Source organism: Cyprinodon tularosa, unplaced genomic scaffold (genome assembly GCF_016077235.1).
Source record: "Cyprinodon tularosa strain WSP-4 unplaced genomic scaffold, ASM1607723v1 ctg710, whole genome shotgun sequence".
NCBI classification, from domain to species: Eukaryota; Metazoa; Chordata; class Actinopteri; order Cyprinodontiformes; family Cyprinodontidae; genus Cyprinodon; species Cyprinodon tularosa.
In genome coordinates, this window is record NW_024039464.1 from 140,866 (window position 1) to 166,382 (window position 25,517).

The following is a 25,517-nucleotide window of genomic DNA, read 5'->3' on the forward strand; positions in this document are numbered from 1 at the left end:
GCTCCTCTCCTGTGAATCCAACTTATAGTTTTATCCAATGAAACACAGACTATATTAATTTTTAAGACTAAATTTATTTTTATAAAGCTTATGTATAGTTAGAGTGGCTTAGGTTATCTCAGGCTATTCCTAGAGTCATGCTGTGAGGCTTAGCTCAGCTCAGCTGAACTACTGTTGTCGACAATTTTATAGATGATACATTGGACCTGTCTTCCTGTTTCTCTTCTATAGATATTATATTGGCTGAGTATTCACTGCAAATAATTATATATGCTCTCTTTTGATCACATGACCTTAAAAATGGCTCATTCTGCACTGTATCTTTACAAGACAAAGCCATCTATTGAGCTAGTTTACCATAGATTTTTATCAGGGCAGAAAGTTAGACTATAAACTATTTGTATAGACTAAATATTTGCAGTGAAAACTTTGGATTTTCTTAATTATTAAGCCAAATGCAAAAGAGTCTGTATCCTTTGTGACTAATAAGGGAATGACATCTCTAGGGCAATATGCCCACCATTAAATATAGCTGTTCCTGAAGCAAAAGAAAACTTACCTGGTTCATATTTATGTAAGCTAAAAGCTATTGGTAATTTAAATGCTGGATAAAAAACTAAACGGACTCTTGTTGCTGCTGACTTTACAAAAGACATGACAATAGTATTACAGAATGTAGAACTGGTCTTATCTAGAGCTCCACATTATGTTTTTGGTAATATTTTCACTACCAACTTTTTATTTTTTATTAAGAATACTAACCGTTTTGTTATGGAATGTTACAACAGATAGTGCTTGATTATTACTGGAACTCGAATGAAGTCTATCAGAAAAGCGACATCCTCATTTCACAACGGTACAGAGATAAACCTCAGAGTGTCACTTGTTCTTAAGAGTAAAGTGAGCAGGGATCTGATATTACTGGCTTGGGTGGATGCCTAGGGATTATTATTATATTAATATTATTTATAGAACCCTAATATATTGATTCTTAATAAAAACAAAATTGCACTCTATGTTAAATCAGAATAAACACTTAATATCTGGCTGAAGGCTTATCTTTCACATTTCGATTCATCATATATTGTTCCAGATGACCAGTTGAAATATTTAAGCCTGTGACTTGACCCTTCTTTTTTCTTTTCCACTCATATATGTCAGATGACATATGGAGGTGAAGTTATAGTATATACTTTCTGTAACAAATAAAATCAAAAATTGTTTGAAAAGGTTTTTGTTAGTTAATAACTGTTTTAATTTTTAAGTAAGAAAATGGATTATTACTTCCAATATTTGAAAACAAGAAACTTTCACTTTCAATAAAATACATATGTAGACATCTGTTTTTTATTTAGTAAGTAAAGCCTGATCCTATTCACAGTTATTCATTTCTTCTTCGGTCAATGTTTTCTTTTAGAGCCTGCAAAATAACTAATTGAATGATTCCACCCTTTGCATCAATCCTTTCAGGACCTGGAGCTCCCTACAGAGAACCATTTTATCTATCCTTTTAATCACTTTATCGCATTTGAAGTGCACAAAGGTAAAAATGACTCCTGTCGGCTGAATTTTACTGCCATGTTAGCATGCTAGTCAAGTCTGGTTGTACGATTGGGCTCATCTACTACGCAGGCCAGGTCCAAACAGCAAAAAAAATTTGATTTGCGGGATCATCGGGACTGACCTGCCTTCATCCACGATCTGTTTAAGTCTAGGGCCGAACAAAATAGCACAAATGGAAGTAAATGACTTAAGAACTACCAGCAGATTGTATTATAGGGGGATAGAATTACAAGTGACATTAGTACGACTTTTTTTGTTTGTTTGTTCTTTTTTTAATGTGATTTATGGCTTTGGTAAGCGCTGAATACAGAGATAAATGGTAAAGATAATTTTTTTTGACATAGACCTGTACAAACTAGAGCAATGCCAAGTGTAGGGTAAATAAACAGGTAACTGGAATTTGCTTATGTTTGTCTGGTCTTTCTTTACTGCCTCCAAATAAAATAAATGTACATATTACATGGCATTAATGTTTTTACAAAAATGCAACAGAAATGTCTGTGTTTATAAGTAATAGTAATTAATTTATGTTCTACTTGTTTACATTGACATAGAGTTACTTTTTTAAGCTACATCAACTTTTTGCAAACATTTGAAAATGTCCTTAACTCTAACAAATTTATCAGAGCAAATGTGTACTGTATTAGCTGGTGTGTGTCTTCTGTTTATATAAGACAGCCACACTTGTTGATGCTTAGTTGCAGAATTTGCTCACAATTATCTCTTCTCATTCAGAATGTAATGGGAAAGTCTCTTTATATATTATATATATATATATATTATATCCTTGTACATCCTTGAACCCAACAATACACAAACAGCTTAATTCCTTTATGTGAAATGGAGCTGCGACTGGGCTCTGTATACAACCACAATGGTGTTGCGGCGCATCCTATGTAAAATCTGTTAAGGCTTTTATACCACTACAAGCTAGTCATTTGTTTATTCATTCTTTAACAAAAAAGGAAACTTAAAAAGTACTGCTTTGTTTCTGCTTTTTTACCACCTTTTAGTGAACCTGTTACTAAGTGTGGTTACTGTTTGTACTAGTGACTACATTAAAATTCATTGTTTGTGCACAAAAACGTGGCCGTTTAAGTTTGTTTTTATTCTGATAAATCTAACTTTAATATAACATCATGTGTATTATATAGAAAAAATATATATATTTTAATACATTATTATTAAGTATGGTTAAATACATTTTATATATATATATATATATATATATATATATATATATATATATATATATATATATATATATATATAAAAATATACTTTACTGGCTATTTTCAACCATTACATGAATAATTGCATTCCCTTTTCCTGAAATATGTCTGTAATTTATTTCCAGCGGTATCTTCTGAGAAGCTATTGATCAAAGCACCTGGTACTATAGCTGATATCTCTAAATAAATTGATTATTAATTACTTAATATACATTTTTACCTCTAATTTTGTATTGCATTGGAACATTTATAGAATTTGATATAGACACTCTCCATATGTATTTATTTACTATTATCAGCAGCGCATCAAACCTTGTTTCAAATTGTCAATCACTCATTTCATCAATTCACATGACCGTATATGTCAATTTTTAATCCTTATTTACAGAGTCTACCTGTTTTCCTGTCTCTACAGGTTACTAAAAAATCTACTGGAAAACTTTGCCATTATTATACAGTAAATTTATTTCAAATTTTAGGAGAAAAATCATTGGCATCTGTCAGATTGATTGGGGGTTGTGTGTATAAATGTGTGGGTGTATGTGTGTCTGTGTGTGTTTGTGTTTACCTGTACAGAGACACTGTCTGCCTGTCGCCGAATGGTCACACTGTGCAAACGCCCATCAGCTAAGTTCATGACTCGGCTGTTCAACACCTCCTCATCTCTGTTGCTGTGCAACTTGTACCTCACTTCCAGCTCATCTGTAAAACACAAAACAACAATGGAGTTTTAAAGAGAAACATGTAGAAAATCAAAATTACCAGATAGATTTTTGAGCAACAGCGATCAGAGACAATAACATATAATTTATGTAACCTGAAGATGTGTTTATCTGTACAGGTTAATCTAATGAAAAAGAATATTATAGAAAAGTTCTGTATTATTTTTCACTCAGCCAGAAAATGAAACTTATTTATTAAACAAGACACTAGAAAAACACGAATCCTCAAAGAAGGCACACAGGGATTTGCATTTGCAATTCAGTAGACAACATGTGCAAACCTTCTATTGCATGCATGCCTTTGTCAGTATGCAGCTTATATTCTAAGGAACAACCTGTGCAAATTCATGGGTGGGGAATATGGAAATGTAAACATTTACCCCTAGCAAAGAGGTTTTAAAACTTTAACCTTAAATGTTGTATCTTTGCTTCTGTTTGAGCACTTCTGAAAGTGAGGTACAAAAATTTCTTTGGACACAAAAAAGGAATTGTTATACTAACAGAAGATGCTGTGAGCATGTAAAACATACTTGGACTATCAGAGATAATGGTAGAAGAATAATAATAAAGAAAAAACATCTATGCAGGCCAACACAAATAAATATGGCTAAACCACAACAATATGACTGAATTTAAATATTGTGGCATGTTTCTAAAAACAAAACAAAACAAAATTTAAGGTGGCATTTAAGGAACATAGGGTAAAGTCTCCTACTCATTACAAAAATACTCCCCCCCCCCCCCCCCCCCCCCAGTCTTTTGTAGAGTCTCTACATTATAGTTCAACCTTATTTTGAAGTATATGGGGCCAAAAGGCTGTTGAGAACAGTCGGTGGAAATAAATCCATCTGTTTAGAGCCTAAGCTGGTGGGAATCTAACTGAGGGATAGGACAGGGGGGTGTCAATCAGCAGACAAAGACAGCTTTATATGGGGCGTCAGATCAAGGAGTTTGCCCTGCAACCAGATGGTTGTTGGTTCAAGCCCCTGCACCCGCTTTCAGTGTTGTTGTATCCTTGGGCAAGACATACTCCACCTGCATTGACTACTGATGGTGGTCGGAGGGACTGGTGGCACCTGTGTATGGCAGCCTCGCTTCTGTCAGTGAGCTGCAGGGAAGCTGTGGCTAAAATGTAGCTCGCTATGATCAGTGTGTGCGTGAATGGGTGAATGGCTGAATGTAGTGTCAAACGGTTTGGTCTAGTCTCCTGACTTGAAAAATTGCTGTATAAGTACAGGCCATTCACCATTTATAATGTTTTGTGGGGTTTTTTTTCTTGATAGATGTACTTAAAGTTATAGTTGAGGATTTTTTTTTCCTAGGTGGATTATCAAAATAAGTGGTCTTCCTTATTGTCAATCATTCTGCTGATATGTTTACATAAGGCCGTCATACGTCCCCATTTTCAATATGTGTTGAAATGGCTTTGGACTACAGTGCAATTGGAAAGGATGATGGAGCATATCCAACACATAAGGGAAAGTAGTTTAAGGGACAAAATGGTTATAAGTTTATAAGAATAGAAAGTCTTTCTCTAACAGAAGTCCTCACCATGTTTGTTGATGAGAAGAATCAAGTATTCTCTGTAAAAAGAGCTGACATAGAGCAGCATGGCAGGGCTTTGACTGGTTCTGAAGCTCAGGGAGATGTCTTCTCCTCTCAGTGTGATATCCAAGTAGATGGATGAGTGCAAATAGCTGCTGTTCCTGCTCATCTCATATGGCTCCGTTACGATATAAGTGATGGATGTTGTTGACTTAAAGCTGCCTGAAACTTCTGAAAGATAAAAAGTCATGCGCAGTTATCAGTGGGGAAGATGACTGGAATCCAGCTCATTGTGGCTACAAACACCCGTTATGGAGTTGCAAGTGGTTTGAGTTGACAGTTCTTTCATCATAGTGAGAATATGCAATATATACAAACTTTTGTTGACATGATACTGCAACATTTCTGTTCTTTACTTTGATGAATTGCTTTTACAAGTAATTTTAAATTCACACATCATAAACATTTCAGTAATAATATAAATATTTTATATTTTCCTTCCATATCAAACCCTGTTGCTGTAATATTTAAAAATATTCAGTAATATCAATGCAGTCCTTTGTTTCAAGGTTGTCCCAAACCCCCTCGATTCTGAACCGATTTCTAAAACACCTTGAATAGGCTCTACTCTAGAGTCCCTGTGCTTATTTTCTTTATCTCAAAGCTGGATATCATATCCAGGGTAAAAAAAATATATATATATTTTTTCTCTGTATGTCATCAGGCATAAGCCAACTGACAGACCTGAGCCTAACTGCTGCAGTGTTTTAATGCTTTTTCTGGAATTACCAGAGTGTAGAGACCCATTTTCTGTAGACCAGAATAGCACTTTAAGACAATTCCAGTATTTGATCTCTGATACAGAAAACAATGTATAAATAATCCTGTAAAAACAAAATGACAGACAATTCAGATAATAAGTAATAATCCAATGTCTGCAAACAGATTATTTTCTTTGTAGCTGAGGCATTACTAGAGTTGAACTTTAACAACTTTGTGAGACAAATTATTAAGTTAAGTTCTTTCTATGGCAATTTGTTTGCAATTATCCCAAAACAGTCTGACATAATGATCCCTTTCCAGTCCCACAGTGGGGAAATTCAAACTCCAGACTTCATGATATAATGCCTGGCTTTCGAACTAAAAGGGCATCACTCCATATTCAATAGATGAGTATCATCTCTATCACTGCAAGCTTTACCGACCTCTAAATCTCTGTAGAGGAGCAGGTTTTACACCCTAACATGTGTGAATGAGTAATCCATTTGTAAAGGTTTTCCATAACACGTTTGTGTCATAAACTGTAATTATTGCTAAAAGAAACAGTTTAAATGTGTGGAAAGTCGAGATGAAATAGTTTTTAATACAGCTCCATCACTTGTGCTGGTAAACAGTAACCACTGGAAGTTGCTGGTTTTTCCTTCAGTGAAATGAAACTATATATCTTGGTTTAATTAGAACAAGTATATTGAAAAAATTTTCAACACATTGTTTCCCCTCATGTTTCTTTAACTGTGTTGGTTTATTTCAGTACAGTACATCAATACAAAAGCCAGCAGAATATTCCTGATTAATCCTACACAACTGTTATAAGAGCTTGAGGATTCAAGAAATTCAGTTAAAATATACAGTAATTCAAGCTTTAAGAAATAAAAACATAGCCTGTACAGGTTTAGAAAAACAAATATGACTTGCAAAATATTGCATGGCTTGAATTAAAGATCTATAAAACTAAAGCGGTTTTCTTTTTGAGAAGCTAGTAGTTGCATAAGAGATGTGGCATTGGCTCTCATCAATGGAATAACAAAATACAAATGCTCTTGCACAAATAGTTTCTTTTGTTTACAAGGTTAGGGACATGACATGGGATAACAGACTGGGTAGGATGAAATAGGTGTGTGTTGAGCCACCTATCAACAACACGGAAGAAGCTGCATAGTCACTGAACTCAAAGAACATTGAGAAGTTAGTGTTTTGTGATCATAAGGAAATTCAATTTGCAATCAAATTAATGCTTTTATGGTTAGACTGTGTGTATATTCTACATCTTGGCAAGTCCAGAGATGGTATTGCTCAGGAGATCCTGTATAAAAAGGACAACAGATCAGTGCAACAAAAACACAGACTTTGCTGTGATAGTTCTTTCAGCATCCTCCAAATGTATTTATACACCTTTGAGTATCTGTGGAAAAACAGTTTCTTCAAAACAGTTTTGCTTCTTTAGATGCAAGCTTTTCCTCTTATGGTGCATTCAGACTGGACGTGGTGAAAAGGGGGGTTCTTCCGCTCTGTACTTCAGATGCACAGTGTTTACACCCTGGGCCGCCTTATCAAATAGGAGGAGCTTCAGCTACACGGAGCTGACACCCCATTGATCTGAAAAAATCTCAGCAAATAGACTAAATGGTTAGTTTCATTAGTGCAGATTTGTGCATTTAAAATGGTCATTTGTAAAATTAGAGGTCACTTAGATGTCAACTATCCCCCATTAAGGTCTTAATTGAATTAAAATTATCTAGCCTACTTTTTCAGTGCTACAGGAGCTGGTCACTGACCTGAAACGACCTGGGACCAACGTTTCCAAGGTTACTGTTGGAAATACGTCATGGTTTGAAATCATTCATGGCACGGAAGGTTCCACTTAAAGGCCCATATTAAGTTTACCAATGACCATTTTGATGATCCAGAGGAGTCATGGGAGAAAGTCCTATGGTCAGATGAGACCAAAATAGAACTTTATGGTCATAATTCTACTAACCATGTGTGGAGGAAGAAGAAAGATGAGTTCCATCCCAAGAACACCATCCCTCATGTGAAGCATGGAGATAGTAGCATCATGCTTTGGGGGTGTTTTTCTGCAAACAGGACAGGGTGACTGCACTGTATTAAGGAGAGTATGACTGGGGCCATGTTGTGGAACAACCTCCCTTCCTCAGTTAGAGCATTGAAGATGGGTTGAGGCTGGGTCTTCCGACATCACAATGACCCGAGACACACAGCCAGGAGAGGACCTCACACTGGAGTCTACTGTCACAACTGTTTTGAATTCACTTAACATGCGATAGTCTCCTGCATCCTTGATTACTGTTCTTTGATTTCACCTCCTCGTGGTAGTCATGGATTTACAAAGCAACTACAGTAGCAGTACTTTTTACCTTAAAAAGCCGAAAAAGTTGTCCATGTTCATAGGTTCATCAGATTCCCAGAGATGGAACAAGTATGGGGAATAAGACCACCTCCAAAAGCTTTCAGCTGCACTTCTGGGCTCTGCTGTCCCACATTGGGAATGCTTTGTAGGGAGAACTCACCTCGCAAAGCATTATGGGAATTGCTGTCACATTGCTGTCACCATAGGCTGATGCTACCTGACATTGGCGACTATTAATAAAGATGGTGCAGGCACTGTGCAGTGGACCAACAGGAAAGTGATCGTCTGTCCAATCGGTAAGTTAACTTAGTTCACTATAAAGTCCCCGCTCTATAGAGTGATTGAGGGATTTAGGGGTAAGGGCAGATGTTCAGACACAGTAAGCTCATATGAGCTATGAGAACAACACCTTTTAAACAGAGCGTGCAAAAGGAGAAATGGGCTCCTGCATGCTCTTTGGGAATTTTTTAAAGTGGAGAGAGCAGGTCTAGTAAAAAAATTCGAGAAAATCTTCCACAATATCTTTAAGGTGCATTCAACGCAAAACATACGTCTGCTTTTGCTTTCCTTGGTATTCGCCGGGCCAGAGAAAGCATTAAGCGCGGCAGGCGAATTTATTCAACGGACGACAGTCTCCTACATCCTTGATTCTTCTGTTCTTTCATTTCAGCTCATCATGGTAGTCATGGATTTGCAAAGCAACTGGCAGTGTTTTTAAGACCATCTCTAAAAGCTTTCAGCTGCACCTGTGGGCTCTGCTGTCCCGCATTGGGAATGCTGTACCACGGTTTTGGACAGTGGTACATCAGAGTAGCCACCTTGAGAGGCAGAGCAAGGAGAGGCTACGCCCTCTAGGATAACTACGGGAGGTGAAAGGACTACCGCAGAGGATCAGGAAAGCTTGCCCAGGCAGACACCGGCAGAGCAAAAGAAAGAATGCATCCATCTACACTGGAAGTAAGACAATGAAAAAGTCCTCTTGGGCTAAATTAAAACAGCTTTTTTTTAAAGTCACCTTAAACCTCTTAAGAGCATTCCCACCTTATCCTTTGTCAAAATGTCTTCTCTATCATCCATTTTCAATAAAAAGGCTCATCTCTACATTACTCCTTCACTGTAGCTCATAATCAAAACTAGTCCTTGTCTGTATTTTGCGACATGAATGCAAACAAATGTTCAGATTTTTAAATTCCATTGGCAGGTCAGGCGGTGATTAATTGTCAATAGCTTTGGCCAAATCCTGTCTCTCAGCCTGGCTTCACTCCAGATCTGCCCTCTACAATGAGATTACATGGGAATTCTTGCTCCAGCTCCTGGTTCGGTCTGAACGTATTATAGTAACTATGGAAGTAATTACAGATAGTCAGAACAGGCTCATTTTATGTTAAAATTGCCTGTGATAAGTCCTCTATGGATTAATCCTGTGTGTTCTTTAATTGGATCCTGGTCAAAAGGAAATGCTATGCTTGAGTTTTTAACACCTAATACAGGTGCTGGTCATAAAATTAGAATATCATGAAAAAGTAGATTGATTTCAGTAATTCCATTTAAAAAGTGAAACTTGTATATTATATTCATACATTACATACAAACTCATATATTTCAGATGTTTATTTTGTTTAATTTTGATGATTACAAATGACAACAAATGAAAATCTCAAATTCATCATATCAGAAAATTAGAATATTACTGAAGACCAATAAAAACAAAGGATTTATAGAAATGTTGGCCAACTGAAAAGTATGAACATGAAAAGTATGAGCATGTACAGCACTCAGTATTTAGTTGGGCCTCCTTTGGCCTGTATTACTGCAGCAATGCGGCGTGGCATGGAGTCGATCAGTCTGTGGCACTGCTCAGGTGTTATGATAGCCCAGGTTGCTCTAATAGTGGCTTTTAGCTCTTCTGAATTGTTGGGTCTGGTGTATTGCATCTTCTTCTTCACAATACCCCATAGATTTTCTATGGGGTTAAGGTCAGGAGAGTTTGCTGGCCAATTAAGAACAGGGATACCATGGTCCTTCAACCAGGTACTGGTAGCTTTGGCACTGTGTGCAGGTGCCAAGTCCTGTTGGAAAATGAAATCTGCATCTCCAAAAAGTTGGTCAGCTGCAGGAAGCATGAAGTGCTCTAAAACTTCCTGGTATGTGGCTGCGTTGACCCTGGACCTCAGAAAACACAATGGACCAACACCAGCAGATGACATGGCACCCCAAACCATCACTGACTGTGGAAACTTTACACTGGACTTCAAGCAACGTGGATGAAGTGCCTCTCTTCTTTTCCTCCAGACTCTGGGACCTTGATTTCCAAAGGAAATGCAAAATTTACTTTCATCAGAGAACATGACTTTGGACCACTCACCAGCAGTCCAGTCCTGTTTCTCTTTAGCCCAGGCAAGACGCTTCTGACACTGTCTGTGGTTCAAGAGTGGCTTGACACAAGGAATGCGACAGCAGAAACCCATGTCTTTCATACGTCTGTGTGTGGTGGTTCTTGAAGCACTCACTCCAGCTGCAGTCCACTCTTTGTGAATCTCCCCCACATTTTTGAATGGGTTTTGTTTCACAATCCTCTCCAGGGTGCGGTTATCTCTCTTGCTTGTACACTTTTTTCGACCACATCTTTTCCTTCCCTTCGCCTCTCTATTAATGTGCTTGGACACTGAGCTCTGTGAACAGCCAGCCTCTTTAGCGATGACCTTTTGTGTCTTGCCCTCCTTGTGCAAGGTGTCGATGGTCGTCTTTTGGACAACTGTCAAGTCAGCAGTCTTCCCCATGATTGTGTAGCCTATAGAACTAGACTGAAAGACCATTTAAAGGCTTTTGCAGGTGGTTTGAGTTAATTAGCTGATTAGAGTGTGGCACCAGGGGCCATCAATTTTGAACCTTTTCACAATATTCTAATTTTCTGATATGATGAATTTGAGATTTTCATTTGTTGTCATTTGTAATCATCAAAATTAAACAAAATAAACATCTGAAATATATGAGTTTGTATGTAATGTATGAATATAATATACAAGTTTCACTTTTTAAATGGAATTACTGAAATCAATCTACTTTTTCATGATATTCTAATTTTATGACCAGCACCTGTATATCTATCTGACCTAGTGAATGGTTTTGTTTTCAACGTTCACACAATACTAGAACCTGACTAAATCAGGAAATAAAACAACATAATTGGTTTTAAGAATGGAGGAGACAGAGAAAAGACAGAGTTTATTAGGGAAAACCTGCTTCTTACCAGGTTAGCTTTGGGAAAAAAAATGTTGCCAAAGTAACAGAAACAGACGTTGAGTACACCTGCTTTGCAAAACGGGTCCCATAAGACACAGAATCCCCAAACACAGGGTTTCTTAGTTCCATGTTAAAAAAATTTATATTAATAAAAATATGAGTCCGTTTGTTTAGATTTGCTTTTACCAACAATATTGACTGCTGATCAGGCCATATTTTAAAATTAACTAAAATGTTAAATCTAATAAAACTTTTCAAAGTAACTTTAAAAACCTTTAAACACCTCAGCTCATAATTATTATCTTAAAGAAGGCAAAAAAACAACAAAAAACAATTGAATTCCTTTGTAGGTACCAGGGCCCTCACATTCCAAAGAATACAGTAATTGTTATATTCCTCTGAGATGCTGCCTTATGTCGCTGCCTGTCACCACTATATGAACCTGGCAAACAACAAGTACTTTGAGGGGCCTCTGGATAACATATACAGACGGAGCTGTCAAGATAAAATGCAATAAAATGCAGTAACATGGGCCTGTGTTCTAATACAGACTCATATCCCGTTGATATGAGAAAAGTAAAGTCACCTCTGAAATGAAAACAAGCTGCTGTAATGAAAACAGAAAATAGTAGAACTTAAAAACTTCTCAGGTGTAAATGCAATCTTGTGGAAAGTGGCAGCAGTGGTTTTTCTTTTGAAATGTCAAATGTGTGTCACGTGTGATTCAACTTTTTTCAGTCTTGATTTCAAATAAATGTAAACAAGTAAATCTAGATAAGATTCAAATATTAAAAATTGAAAATAGTTAAGCTTAACCATATTAGGCTAATAATTCATTTCCGTTCCCCTGGTGATGAGCTGCTTTCCTTTAAATCTTAGAGACACAAAACTGCATGTAAATACATACTACACTAATCATTCATTTCTGTTGTCCAATGCAATTGTCAAAGCGTATGAAAGTATTAAAAATTTCAACAAACCAATTTGAACACTCAATTAAGATTCTCTTTAGATTTCCTGAGGATATTTGACCATGTTACCAGGGCTATGCTTTTTTTCAGTTCGTAATCTGTTAATTAATATTATGCCCATTGGTTAGGGCATAGAGCATGCAATCCTGAGGTTGTGAGTGTAAAACCCACTCCCACAGACTGCTACTCTGAGTTCCTGAGCAAAGACCCTTAACCCCACACTGCTCCCCGGGTGCGGGAAATGGCAGCCCACTGCTCCCCAAGGGGATGGGTTAAATGTGAATGTGAAGTGAATTACGTTTTGCTGTACTTGTGACAGTGTAATGACAATAAAATGCTGGAAAAAATTAATAAATAGATAAAATATTATCAACCAAAGGTATTAAAATCTTCAAAAGCTTTTTCCATGTATTTTTCTTTATAATTCCTAATAGAAAGGCTTCAGTGAGCTGGTACCTTTGTGACAGAAGACGCCAGTGTGGGCAGACTGGCTGCAGTCACATGAGAACCCGTTGGCCTTTTCCATACAACGTCCCTGGTTTTGGCAGAGTGTAGCATAGCTGCTGCAATGCCCCGGGCATCCAGGTCTGACGCCAGGTGTGATCCTTGCCCTTTCCTCCAGATTCAGTGTGACGCCGTTTAGCTGCAGAGAGCGGATACAGCCCAGAAAGCCTTTCTGTCGTGATGCTGTGCCTCCTGCCAAGAATAAAAAAAAAAAGAACAACACTGTAGCTGCACTAGTTCTGTTGTCTCTGTATCCTTCATTCAATTTTGTCAGAATCTTTTGCACTCTTTGACTGTCCTCCTTTCATTCTGACATGTCTGTTATTCACAGTGTTGTTCTGCTCTAATGTATGTTGTGCAGGTAAACTCTGTCCAGTCATGAAATTAAAAAACACCCTGCTTGGCATTAAAACGGCCCTTTATTGGTTGACCAATTGACTAATGGGCCATCTGCTGTTTGATTTATAATTCTACACACTAATGGATAAGAGGAAACCTGATTATCCTTCAACTACAAAATCAATATTCAGCAATGCAACCAAAAGGATAGACTTGGCAAAATTACTTTTCTCCTCGTAATCCAACCTGTCCACTCTAATCCGTGCATTACCGTTTTGTTCACACATTAGGCAGCTTCCTATTTGAATTAACGCTGAAATGTTCAGCTCAAACTTCCTAAAAAAATGAAAACATTAAATAAAATTTAAAAGGCACTCCTAATCTGTTCTACTTATGTTCCATTAAGATGACAAAGAAATTAGAGTGTTCCCTAGTAAGAGACATTTTGTGAGGGATTCAAATAAATATAAGGGATCTGAAAAGCCTGAGAGACAAAAATCTTATTATCAGAACCCAAATCCCTCATGACACAATTTCACCCATTTAAACAGTTGGACTTTCTAACAACTCAGGGTGAGAGCACACATCAGGTCAAAGTCCTATTCTGACAATACAGCTGCAGGAAAAAAATAGCTGTAGATTAAGAAATAACACAAAACACTGCTAAACTGGATTTACCTGGCATCTTCCACAACAGCAGAACAACGGTACTACTGTATGGCTTTCGCCAGTAAAATACCACAGACATTACTGAGCCATATAAAAGACATCTATTTCACATGGATCAGTAAAACCTGTCTGATGTAAGAAAATAATTTTATCAGGCTGTGCCATCTGCAGCATTTAGAATCCTGCTAGATTATCAGGGCAGGAAGGAAATTGTAGTTAGAACTATTAATGGCTTAAATGTTTCTGCTAATATGTGAACTGCCCAGTCAACAAAAATCAGTTAAAAAGCCATTTAAAATGATGGAGAGAGACAATCACATAAACAAAAAAATAAACATCTACAGAATATGTATAACTGGCTTATTCCGTGAAAATAATTTAACTCAGGTGGTTATATGATTTCATGTCATTTGTTTTGCATCGTTACGCATGTGTTTAGCAACCTTTACTTTGAAACCTCTAAAATAAATTGATTGCAATACATTTTTGATGAACAATACATTTTTTGAATACCCACTTGTCCCAAAATTACAGCTGTTCTATAAAAGTGGTTTTAGAGTCACTGTAATTCCAGTAGTCTGTGGCAAGACATGAAAAATTGTTGTTTACAATCCCTTTCAATCCAATCTGGCTGATTTTGACCTATTTTGCTCAGGAAGATTAACAGTATACTGTACATAAAAAAGGCGCGGGACATACTATTCTTGTGAAACTACCATAAAAAATGGTGGAAAACTAGCATTGCTTGTGTGTTAGGCACATACAGACAATCTGCAAGCACATCAAATTTAAATCATAAAGTGACGGCTTATATCCTTCCCATACAATGACTAAATCTAATTGCATCTTATTTTGCACAAGGCTCACGTGATTCCACGTGAGTTTTCCTTGCAGGCCACTGTACAGGTAGACACAGCCAAATATTAATAGGAGATATATTTTTCTATGAAGCACTCCAGACAACTGCCTGGGCTCCCTGTGAAATAACTGTTCGTAGTAGGATCTCATTTTTTTGGTCATGACAACTGGACATGACTGCCACATAATTCAAATGTAATAAAATTGTGTTAAACAACTTAGAACTTACTGGTTGTTATAGCAAAAAAACATTTGTTCATGTCTTTAAAAATATTTTAAGAAAGTCTAAAATTAATCAAGTAGAACCCCTCAGCTGAAAATAAATCAGTCATTGCTTTGTGTTCTGCAAGGGGTGCTTTTTTATGCTGTAAAGCTTATTTTTTAGTTGTGATTGCATTTTAAAGACATAAAAGTGTAAAGGTCCTCAAAATATTAGGGCTGAAGTTGATGAATTACAATGGAAAAACTACACTTTTTACAAAATTGTGCATTGTTTAAAAATATGTATTCTTTTTCTTACATTTCACAATCCTTTGCTAGTTTGTGATTGGTTATTAAACCCCACTGAAATTTATTAAAAGTTAATCCTGTAAACTGAAGATGTGGTAACTTAAAAAGGTATGATAAAAACAAAGCTCCGGCGGTTAATTATCTCTTCTAATCCTTAAGCTTGTAGACATTTATGTTTAAAAGCATTGTTTTTTTCATTTCTTCAGCTGGAAACTTGGAAAGTTTGATATGATAATGATAATTATAGCTCCAACTCCCGCACTTAATTAATTGCAAATGGATATACATTAACACACGTGTTTGTTTGGTAAAGACAGTGAGCCTAAACTAATGAAAAATAATATTATGAAGGTATAATTAAGTATAGCTCCAACAGGAATGTGCAACATAGTGGGTATTCAATATTAATTTAAATCATCTTGCAACAATTTACATAACAAAGAAATAACAATGTCAAATGGAGCAGTAGAGTCAAATATGTGAGATGTACCCATAAACAACCTGGCAAATCCTCTGCATTTTGCTAAACAGGTTCATCTAATATGGTGATATTAGATGAACCTGTGATATTTAAGAACAATACATATTTGCTTTAGTAGCAATAAAACTTTAACCTTATGCAGCAGGTCAAAAACAGAAAAGTTTGTGGTAGAACCATACAAAATTACAAGATTGGTCATACACTGCTGTAGAAATGACAAACAGAATCAGTTCAGGGCCCCCCAATGGTCAAGGGCTGCAGTTTGGAGACTGCTGATTTAAGGTAAAGTAAATGGGGTCACAATTTCATCCACAGAGATATCACAACTTGGCACACCTAAGATATCCGGTGCAGTCCTTAAATAATACATTAAGATATTTATCGCAGCATCACGTTTTTACATAAACACGGATAACAAAATAATTCTATATGAATAGAACTGGAATTCCTAAAATGGACATTGAAACAAGTCTTTGTTAAAAACCACAGGCGCAGAAAGCGGCAGATTTTGTAATCCCCACTATCACACATCCATTCAAATATCCCATAAACCCACCAATCAAAACGTTGAGTCTGCAAGAGAGGAATGACATACGTCTTTTGAGTGCGTTGGAAGAGGATTTTCAGCTTAATTTTGTCAGCGAGTCAGCTCTGATTCATTCCAGGCTTATTATTATTCTGTGTTGTTTTTAATTCATTCAACATTCATGTTTATAAATGGCCATTCTGTATGCATACATAAATGCTTAAAACCAAAGATGTTTTTTTTTTTTCTGATGAATTTAAGTTGGGAAATTTGAAATTACTGAGAAAGTTACCAATATACAACCTATTCCTTGAAAGGAATAGGTTGTATATTGTATACATCCTTGAAAGGAATAGGTTGCACATGGTGTTTACATTTGCGTGTCTTCCACCGATTCATTTGGTCGTTAGAATATGATCTGCATATTGATGGAGACACTCAAAAAAAGGTTCTCACATGCTGTCTGCTGAATAGCAAATAAAAAGCCCTTTCCACTTTCTTTGAATGTAAGCTCTGTGCGTACAAACAGCTTTGCATCTGTTTTTAGACATGCAAAACATCTGAAGATCTTTTTGTATTATCAGGAAAAGAAGACACCACTGTTGATGGAGGTAATCTGCTCAAACAATCACGCATCGTCCATAACTTCTTCTTCTGATTGCACATAAGCTGCATTGTACCACAGTGCCACCACAAAAACCTTACTACGCCTCACTTTATGTATAAATGCACAAGCTTCCTGACACTGAGTATATATGACTGACAGATGTCTCTTTCTACTTAATCATTTATGGTCAAGGTTAAATAGCCTTTAAGAATTAATATATAACACCCCACAAGGTTGGTGCAAAAAGGCTAAGGGATCTTTGTCTGTCTCCTTGGGTCTATGTGTCCAGCTCCAGTCCTCAAGGGCAAGTGTTAAACTATTTTGTGTTAGCCTTGAGAGGAACTGTTTAATAGATTTAGGGGTGCTGTGCCAGGGAAACATCTAAAGGATGCAGCACACTGTGCTATAGGTATGAAAAGGTGATTAATAGGCTTTCACCAAACTTGTTGCCTGCTGAGGATGTAATGTAATCATTAGAATCACTTGTTCTTGAGTGGAGGCATATCTAAAACATGAAAGGGCCCTGTGGACCAGGGTTAAAGAACCCTGATCTAGATCATCTAGACTCTTGGTATTACTCCCTTTACCTTAGCTTAGTTCAATTCTCTGCCTGAAATGGCTGTGCAGGAATGTAGATTTTGTGTCATGAAGTTAGCTTTTGTTTTTATTTGGTTTTATATATTTGGGACTAGTTTCCTCAATGAACCAGTGATGGCCCATATCAACAGAGACCAGATTTTTCCTTATGATGTTGTGGCATTTTTAGGAATCCATGATAATATTCTCACTCACAAGTTTCCCGGGGCTTTAAAAAAAACAAAACAGCTCATTAAATTTCAACTTCTTTATCATACTTAACAGTTGGCAAAATGGAACCTTTTTGTCTATTCATCATTTGTTTATGCCATACTTATCTAGAATGTTTGTAGCCAATAGCCTCAAGCTCGGCCTTATCGAGTCAACACACATGATTGCAGGTAAAATCAAATTTCACACATCTAAAGCCCTGGGTTGAGGACAGAAAATACTTTTCCAAAAATCCGAATTCGAAGTCAAATTTTATTTATTTTTCCTACAGTACACAAACCTTGTATAAGGTGAACCAAACATTAGCAGCTATCAAAATTTGCAATAGTGTGTATTTTCTCCTCTTATAAGTGTTTGATTTAATAGTCCAAACTAGCTCTACCCGATCTAAAATTGAGTATTATTGTGCTTTCTCAAAATCAAACTGTCCTCATATAAAAGACTTCTTTAAAATCTGCTATTTTTGTGTCTTACCTATAAATAACTGGCTGTTGAGCTGTAGATGAATAAATCCATCAGAAGGAGCTTCTTGTATGGCAGCAGGGAAGTCATCAACTTGTAGCGATGCCTCTTTAACGTTTCGCTCAACTTGCACACTATGCCATCGGTTGTCATTTAGAGGAAGGCTGGTCCTCACTTTAACCTCCAGAGGTCCGTTCCCAACATCAAAAGAAAAGATTACTTCTGTAGATGCTGGCAAAGAATAAAGAAATAAAAGGATAAGGGTATAAAACAAAGCACATAAAATATAAATCAGTATGATGTAGTAAAGTGACTGATAATGAAAGATGCACTTGTTTGCAAAAATTGTTTAAGAAAATTTCAGTTTTTAATAATTGCATTTCTTTAAGTATGAAATATATGTAGAATATATTGATCTATATAGAATTATTTTTCACACAGTTGGATATTAAAAAGTGATTTTTAATCATTTATGTTAAATATTTTTGTTGGGATCTGGAGGTCTGTCCACTTTCTCCACCAGAGGGCGTACGAGATCTCCCGGAGCCGGAGCTGATTGCACCACCTGTCTCTCATCTGCTCATCAGGAGATCCGTATTTAAGGAGGCGGAGGGCTTCTCTCCAGCGCCATAGTGTTTGCCAGTAACGGTTAGCAAGCCTGAGTCAACCAGCCTGTCTCAAACTCTGACTCCTTGAGAACCGAATCTGACCAGTTTTCTCCTCTCTGCTTCCTAGACAGAACCTGCCTGAAACCTGAAACCCAGAAGAGTTTCTCTGCCAGTGATCTGCCTGTCCGTTCTCAGAAGAACTCTGGAGAACAGTCCCTGTCAAAGATCTGCCTGCCCGCTCTCAGAAGATTACTGGAAGGAAACTCAAATCAGTGATCTGCTTGCACTCTATAAGCTCTGCCTCCGCCTAGCCCTCAGCCTGCCGACAGCCTCTGGACCCTCAAGGTTCCCTCCCTCAGCAGCTCCGCTCCACTCCAGAACAGGTACAGACCTGCACACTCTCTTTCCTGCAAAATACCCGGACCTCCACTAACTCCTCTGTCCTTCTCTGCAGTGAACCCACTCGTGACCAGTCCAGTCCCTACCTGGATCTGTTAAATCTGTGTACCTTTTCAGAACCCACTCGTGACCAGACGAGTTCCCCACTGGACCTGATCTTAAAACCTGTACATTCATCCTTTAATAAACCTTTGAATTTTTCTCCTGCCTCTGAGTATTCTGCATGTGGGTTAGACACGTTACACCAAACATGACAATTTTAACAGCCCATTGAAGGATTAGAGCTTTATATTACCCACATAGTAGCTTCACAAGTAATAAGAATGAACACTTAATAAAAATAAATATATACATGTTTTTGATGGCAAGATGGTGCATTATTTAACCAATTAGTCAGTTGTGTTGCTCCAACATAATATGCTGGCACAGTGTTGAACTGACTACTTCACAAACCCATCTGCTTACAGCATGGACAGACAGCTGGACGCAGATTTGTGATGCTTTTGAACAAAGTCTAAGGCAAAAAGGGAAAATCACAACAATACACTACCAATCATATGTTTCTGTGTGGAGTAGTTGTGTGTGTTGTTTAAACCAGGTTTTAATTCAAATAATTTCTTCTTGTGTATAAAGCTTAAATTCCCAACATTTGTCTCAAGGCACTTCACATGACAAATAGATCTGGTTTATTTATAGACATACAGTATAAAGCCGCTTCAAGTAAATTATATAAACAAATAAAAAGTTCAATACATTGTTTGTTTGATCCTTCTTAGACGACGCGACGGTCAAGTTCAGTGGATTTTTCCTGTCGTTAAAGAGTTCTAATGAAAACAGAGTTGATTGCAACAAGTCACTTGTAACAATCTATCCCCCCATTGAAATGAAAAATTGGTAGCAGTGGCAGCATTGAGTTAACTTTAGCAACACCACAATTTGTGGCTAAATGTAAAGCCCTAACAGAAAACAAGTACTCTGTCTCTAAGAGTATTTAAAAAAGTATGGACTACAAACCCCAACCAACGTCATCTAGTCTGGTTGATAGGTTATTTAAATAGAAAATGATTCTCAAGAATCCCCAGACTTCAGAAGACTCAAAAATACAAAAATGTTTTCATCTATTAACCCCTTTTTAGTCAAGGTCACTTTTGTGACTCTTGTGAATTTGTAAATCTTGTGCTTGTTTGAATAATCATGTGAGTGTGTGGATCTTATCCTGTGCATGGGTGGCTCTTATCCTGTGTATGTGGGGATCACATATGTGAATTTGTTAACATTGGAACTCTCCTAGCTCCATACTCCTGCAGTACAAGTCCCACAAAAACTGCATCCTTCCATCATCACGTGTTTGTTAAAATGACCTGTTTTTTTTAACAGATATATCCCTCACTTATTATTTCACATAATATTTGTCCACTAAGTATCATACAGATAAAAATCTAAACTGTGAGGAAGGGAGGTGAGCCAAAAGTCAAAGCATTTTTCTGTATCATAATTCTACCACATAAAAGTCCAACAAAACTTCCCCTTACTATAGGGAGCTATGGTAGAAGTAATATAATCCAATCTAAAAAAAAAAAAATGCTGTTTAACGGCCACCAAGGAAGGAAGGAAGGAAGGAAGGAAGGAAGGAAGGAAGGAAGGAAGGAAGGAAGGAAGGAAGGAAGGAAGGAAGGAAGGAAGGAAGGAAGGAAGGAAGGAAGGAAGGAAGGAAGGAAGATTTCTAGTCATAGCAGATTTAGTGTCATGTCTGCTAGGAAGATTGTTGGTCGAGGATCCATCACACGCCTTCACATTCACCCTATGATGGGGATGAAGTCTGGAGGAGCACTAATGGTTTCCGCCTATGCAGGGGCGGATCTAGAAAAATATTTATGGGGTGGCAAGAGGGGGGCAGGATTTTTTTAGGGGTGGCAACATATGGGATTTGTTTACACTGAATTTAATCACAGTTATCACAGTTTGGTGAGAATAGTATGTACAGTACTAGTGTTACATGTGAAACAGTTCATATTAATAATACATCGTACAATGTGATCTCACTTAATAGGAGATAGAAGAATGATAACACTACTTCTAGAGGGGCCTTATGACAGGAAAGGTATTAAGATAAGACACAGGTGCTGAGGTGCAGATGTGTGAGATTGACTGTCAGAGAGGCAGCTTTGCAGCATTTGCACAAGAAGAAACTATAGAAAGAAAAACTTACCCATCAGAGATCTATGAACTGAGCTGCACTAAAGTGAGCATAACTACACAGTAGAAATAAATGGGTCAAGGCACCAAACAAGGTACTGGACATCTATGTAATGTTTACTCTGAACACACATTTACCCCATTTGTTCCTCAGTAACTTGACATACAGCAGTTACGGCAACATGAAAGGGACATTTCATGCATGTAAATATGCTGTAGATAGAGCTGTATATGGAGGACCAACTCTGCCATATTTAAAAATAAATACAGAAATAAAGAAATGCTCAATAAATAAATAAGCATACAATTAATTGCCACCAAAAATACAATCAACAAATAAATGTAATTAGAAATTATATTATAATGGCAGGCAGAAATGTTAAAAGGGCAGGCAGAAAGAAATAGTGGCGAAGAAATAACTAGGGTAAAAAAATACAAAGGAAGAATAAAACAGACAAAAATATGATAACAGCCACATGAATAAATACTTAAAAATATAAGTAATTAAAAAATGAAGTTGAAGATAATAAATGACAAAAAAATAAATAAGGTAAATATTAAAAAGGCAAAGAAATAAAGAAGCCAATTAAAAGAGTTATATACCTTTATGACTAGCTGTATAATTTAATTTCTACTTACATTTATTTGTTGTTTGTATTTTTGGTGGCAATTAATTGTATGCTCATTTATTTATTAAGCATTTATTTATTTCTGTATTTATTTTTAAATATGGCAGAGTTGGTCCTCCATACTGCTGTATCAACAAATCAACAAAAGGCAGGTACTGTATGTTACATCAAAATCTCCACAAATCTGAAAAGAAGCAACATAAAAATACATTTTGCTTGTGAGTGGGTTAATGAAGCAGTGTTGTTGTTTCTTTTTTTTTGTATATATAATATGAAACTATCCAGAAATGACCTGTATCAAAAAAAAAAAAAAAAAGTCAAACAGCCTTTATTGTCATTATGTTGCAGAATATAATGACAATAAAGGCTTTTTGACTTTTTTTTTGATACAGGTCATTTCTGGATAGTTTCATATTATATATACAAAAAAAAGAAACAACAACACTGCTTCATATTAAGCAGGATTTACTCCAGTATCACATTTTTAACTTTTAACACTTTTGGTTTTATTAAAGGAAATATCCGATTTTCTCAGGTGCCAAAACAAAATGTAACATCTCTGTAAAGGCTCACCAGAGAGCATAACATAAAGTTAACATGACTATAAAAGCTGAATGCAGTGATTTCCATGTTGCTCAGCAAAACGCTTCACAGCTTTATTTAGATCCAATGCCTTTGTGCGTTTTGATTTGAGTACAACCAAACTTGATCGTCTCTTTTCTGTCATAGTTGACCGCAAATATGTCTTTATGAGCCTGAAATGTCAGGCCTAACTAACATCATAGATAGAGAAATAACGTTCTGCAACCTGATTTTTATCATCTCAAAATCAGCATTGCAGCTATGCAAGCAACACTGTGCTTTCATTATGATTTAATTTCTTGATAGATAGTTAATCAGTTTTTACCTGTTTCATCCTGTGTCTCCTCTCCCCATGACCCCTGGCTCCCTCGCTTTGCCCCATTCGCTTTTCAAAACAATCAGTCTCAGTCGCTCTCGCGTCATCTCGTGCTGCATTCACTGCAGTCCGACATTGGAAATTAGCGGTCGGTAATTCTTAAATGATCCATAATTTATAAGCCTCACCATCCCTACCGCCAACTGGGGTGGCAGCAGGGGTGGCAAGGCTGTTATTTAGGGTGGCATTTCCCACCCTATGCCACCCCAGTAGATCCGCCTATGCTCCTATGAACCCTCTTTCGTACCAAAACACTGCAATACGCCATTATACAGTAGCTGTACATTAAAGGTACACTATGCAACCGGTGTTGATTTTCCAGCGAGGCTCCCCCCAGAGGGCGAAAGTAAAAGTGCACTGTCGTAAATATGCTCAGCTGTTCTCCTGGTTTCTCCGTCAAGCCAGGCGCGGTTGTTTTGAGCTTAGCAGACAGGCGAACGCAACGAATGACTAATGCTGCGTTCATACCGGACGCAGCTGGCGCGACAGAAGCAGCGAGTTTACATGCAAAGTCAATGGTTGACGCGCGTCAAGGCGCAGCAAAAGGTCCCGCGGCGCGTTTTGAGCAGCAGGCGCAGCGCGTCTGAGCAGCTGAAGCAGGGAGAGAGACACAGCGCTGATGATCAGAGGCTATGATCACTCCTCTTAAACAGTTATTTGACGCCTAAATTAACTTAAAATGCAGAAATCTGCCGGCAGAATATGCAGTTTGGATTATTTAGATGAAAAACACCTACCAGCTGCCGCGGTGAACTGCGAGGAGGCGACCCGGCCAGAGGCTGCTGATGAAGGGATTCCTAGGCGCACCGCTGGTATGTGGGGGTCTGAGCGGCGCCGACAGAAAAAATATTGAAGGCAGGATAATAATCTGAATGAACTGACTGCACTGATTACGTTTTCAGGTGTATTTTCTCACTTAAACACATATTAAAACTACTTTATTCCCACTGATCACAGCAAATATAGCTGCAAGGCAGAGAAAGGATAGTGAAGCTCCGCCCAACGCGCGTCAGACACACTTTTGCACCGCGCAGCCAGAGCAGCAAAGCTGCTTCAGCCGCGTCAGAACTAACTGGTACAAGCAGCAAAAATGAAGCAGCAGACGCGATTTTGCTGCGTCCGATGTGAAAGCAGCATAACTGCACAAAGATCGCCACTGTGCTAGCAACGAGCATGCTTTTAACTGGGGGCGTGTAGCAGTTCTCGCCGTAAAGCAAGACTGACTCTCGCGAGACTTCTGAGTCTGTGGGTGCGGGTCGGTGCTCCTGCAGTTGCAAGTGCGGTATTTCCCCCACAGACCACCAGGTCGGCCGAGAATACCTTTGTTCAACCTGAAATTACTAATTTAATCATCCAAAACGTTTTGGAACACATTAATTAACTGAAAAATGTTGCATAGTGTGCCTTTAAGAACTTTCAGCGGTCATCTGGAACACGTCAAATATGTTGATAGGCTTAGAGATAAGTTCCTGATAAGTTAGGTCCTAAGTCAGGTCAACTTTGATTCCCCATTGAGGCTCCTTTTAATTGAGGGGGAGGTGAAAATAAGTATGTTTATATGGTGAACAGGTAACAAGACACCAACGCATAGAGGCGTATATTTTTAATTGAATCACGGAATAGCTCATAGTTGATGACTTTATATGTTATAGTGCATACAAATGAAAGTGTTCATAACTGACTAAAATTGTTTGCATGGTACATTACCGATCAAAAATTAGATAAATATAATGAATGAGAAGAGGTTATTTGAAAAACAATTAGGCAGAGAAATACAGCGGGCTATAATTTAGGTATATACACCTGAACATTTGCAGTTGTTCTGATAAAAACTGTGAAATGATGACAAGAATATAAAACAAATGAAAAATATGTTTTGGGAGTTATCAAGAGCATTGTGATCCGAATAAGGAGAAAGGACAAAGTAATTTTTTTCAGAGATCATTGCTATCTAATACATTACAAAAACAATGTAGATGGATAAATGATGGAGGAAAACATGGGGTTGGGAGTAGAGGGTTGTTGGCACAGATCAGTATAATAGCACTGCATCAACGGTATGGGTCCCCAACAGAGGAAACTCCTGCACCGTTCATGACCCAATATATCATCTATGACATCTGTGCATAATTCAGTCATGAGTATAACCTTAGTCTAACACGAAGCAAAGAATGTGATAAGCAAATAGCAGAGTCAAAAATGTAAAGGGAATTAACAGCTATAGGGAATACGAAACCACATTTCAAGGCATGGACATTGCACTATACGCTACGTCTCTATATCAACCATTCATGGCTGTAGCATACTCAATACATAGGGTGCCATATATAGAGCATTTCTAATGCAGAAAAATGCATTGATATGGGAATGGCTCTATAAAAAAAAGATTATGTAGTTTATAATTTTAAACAGTAGCAAAATGAGGCAAATAGAAATGTGTCTGTTGCTGAGGTAATCTTTTTGATACTGTCTGATTTTTTTCTTTGTTCATGTTGTACTAAGGATGTTGTTCTTTAACTGGAAAAAAATAAGAAAGCAAA

The 25,517-nt window shown here is 37.3% G+C and overlaps 1 protein-coding gene across 1 annotated transcript in view; it reads right to left on the reverse strand.

Annotated features, from left to right (window-relative positions):
* Positions 1-25,517, reverse strand: part of LOC119772506 (contactin-associated protein-like 4) — a 110,852-nt gene that overhangs the window by 17,413 nt on the left and 67,922 nt on the right. The window contains exons 17-20 of the mRNA XM_038268947.1: positions 18,200-18,418; positions 12,881-13,120; positions 5,069-5,293; positions 3,364-3,497 (exon numbers count right to left, since the gene is read on the reverse strand). Coding sequence (XP_038124875.1) covers positions 3,364-3,497; positions 5,069-5,293; positions 12,881-13,120; positions 18,200-18,418 — 818 coding nt within the window. The remainder of the gene's footprint in view (positions 1-3,363; positions 3,498-5,068; positions 5,294-12,880; positions 13,121-18,199; positions 18,419-25,517) is intronic.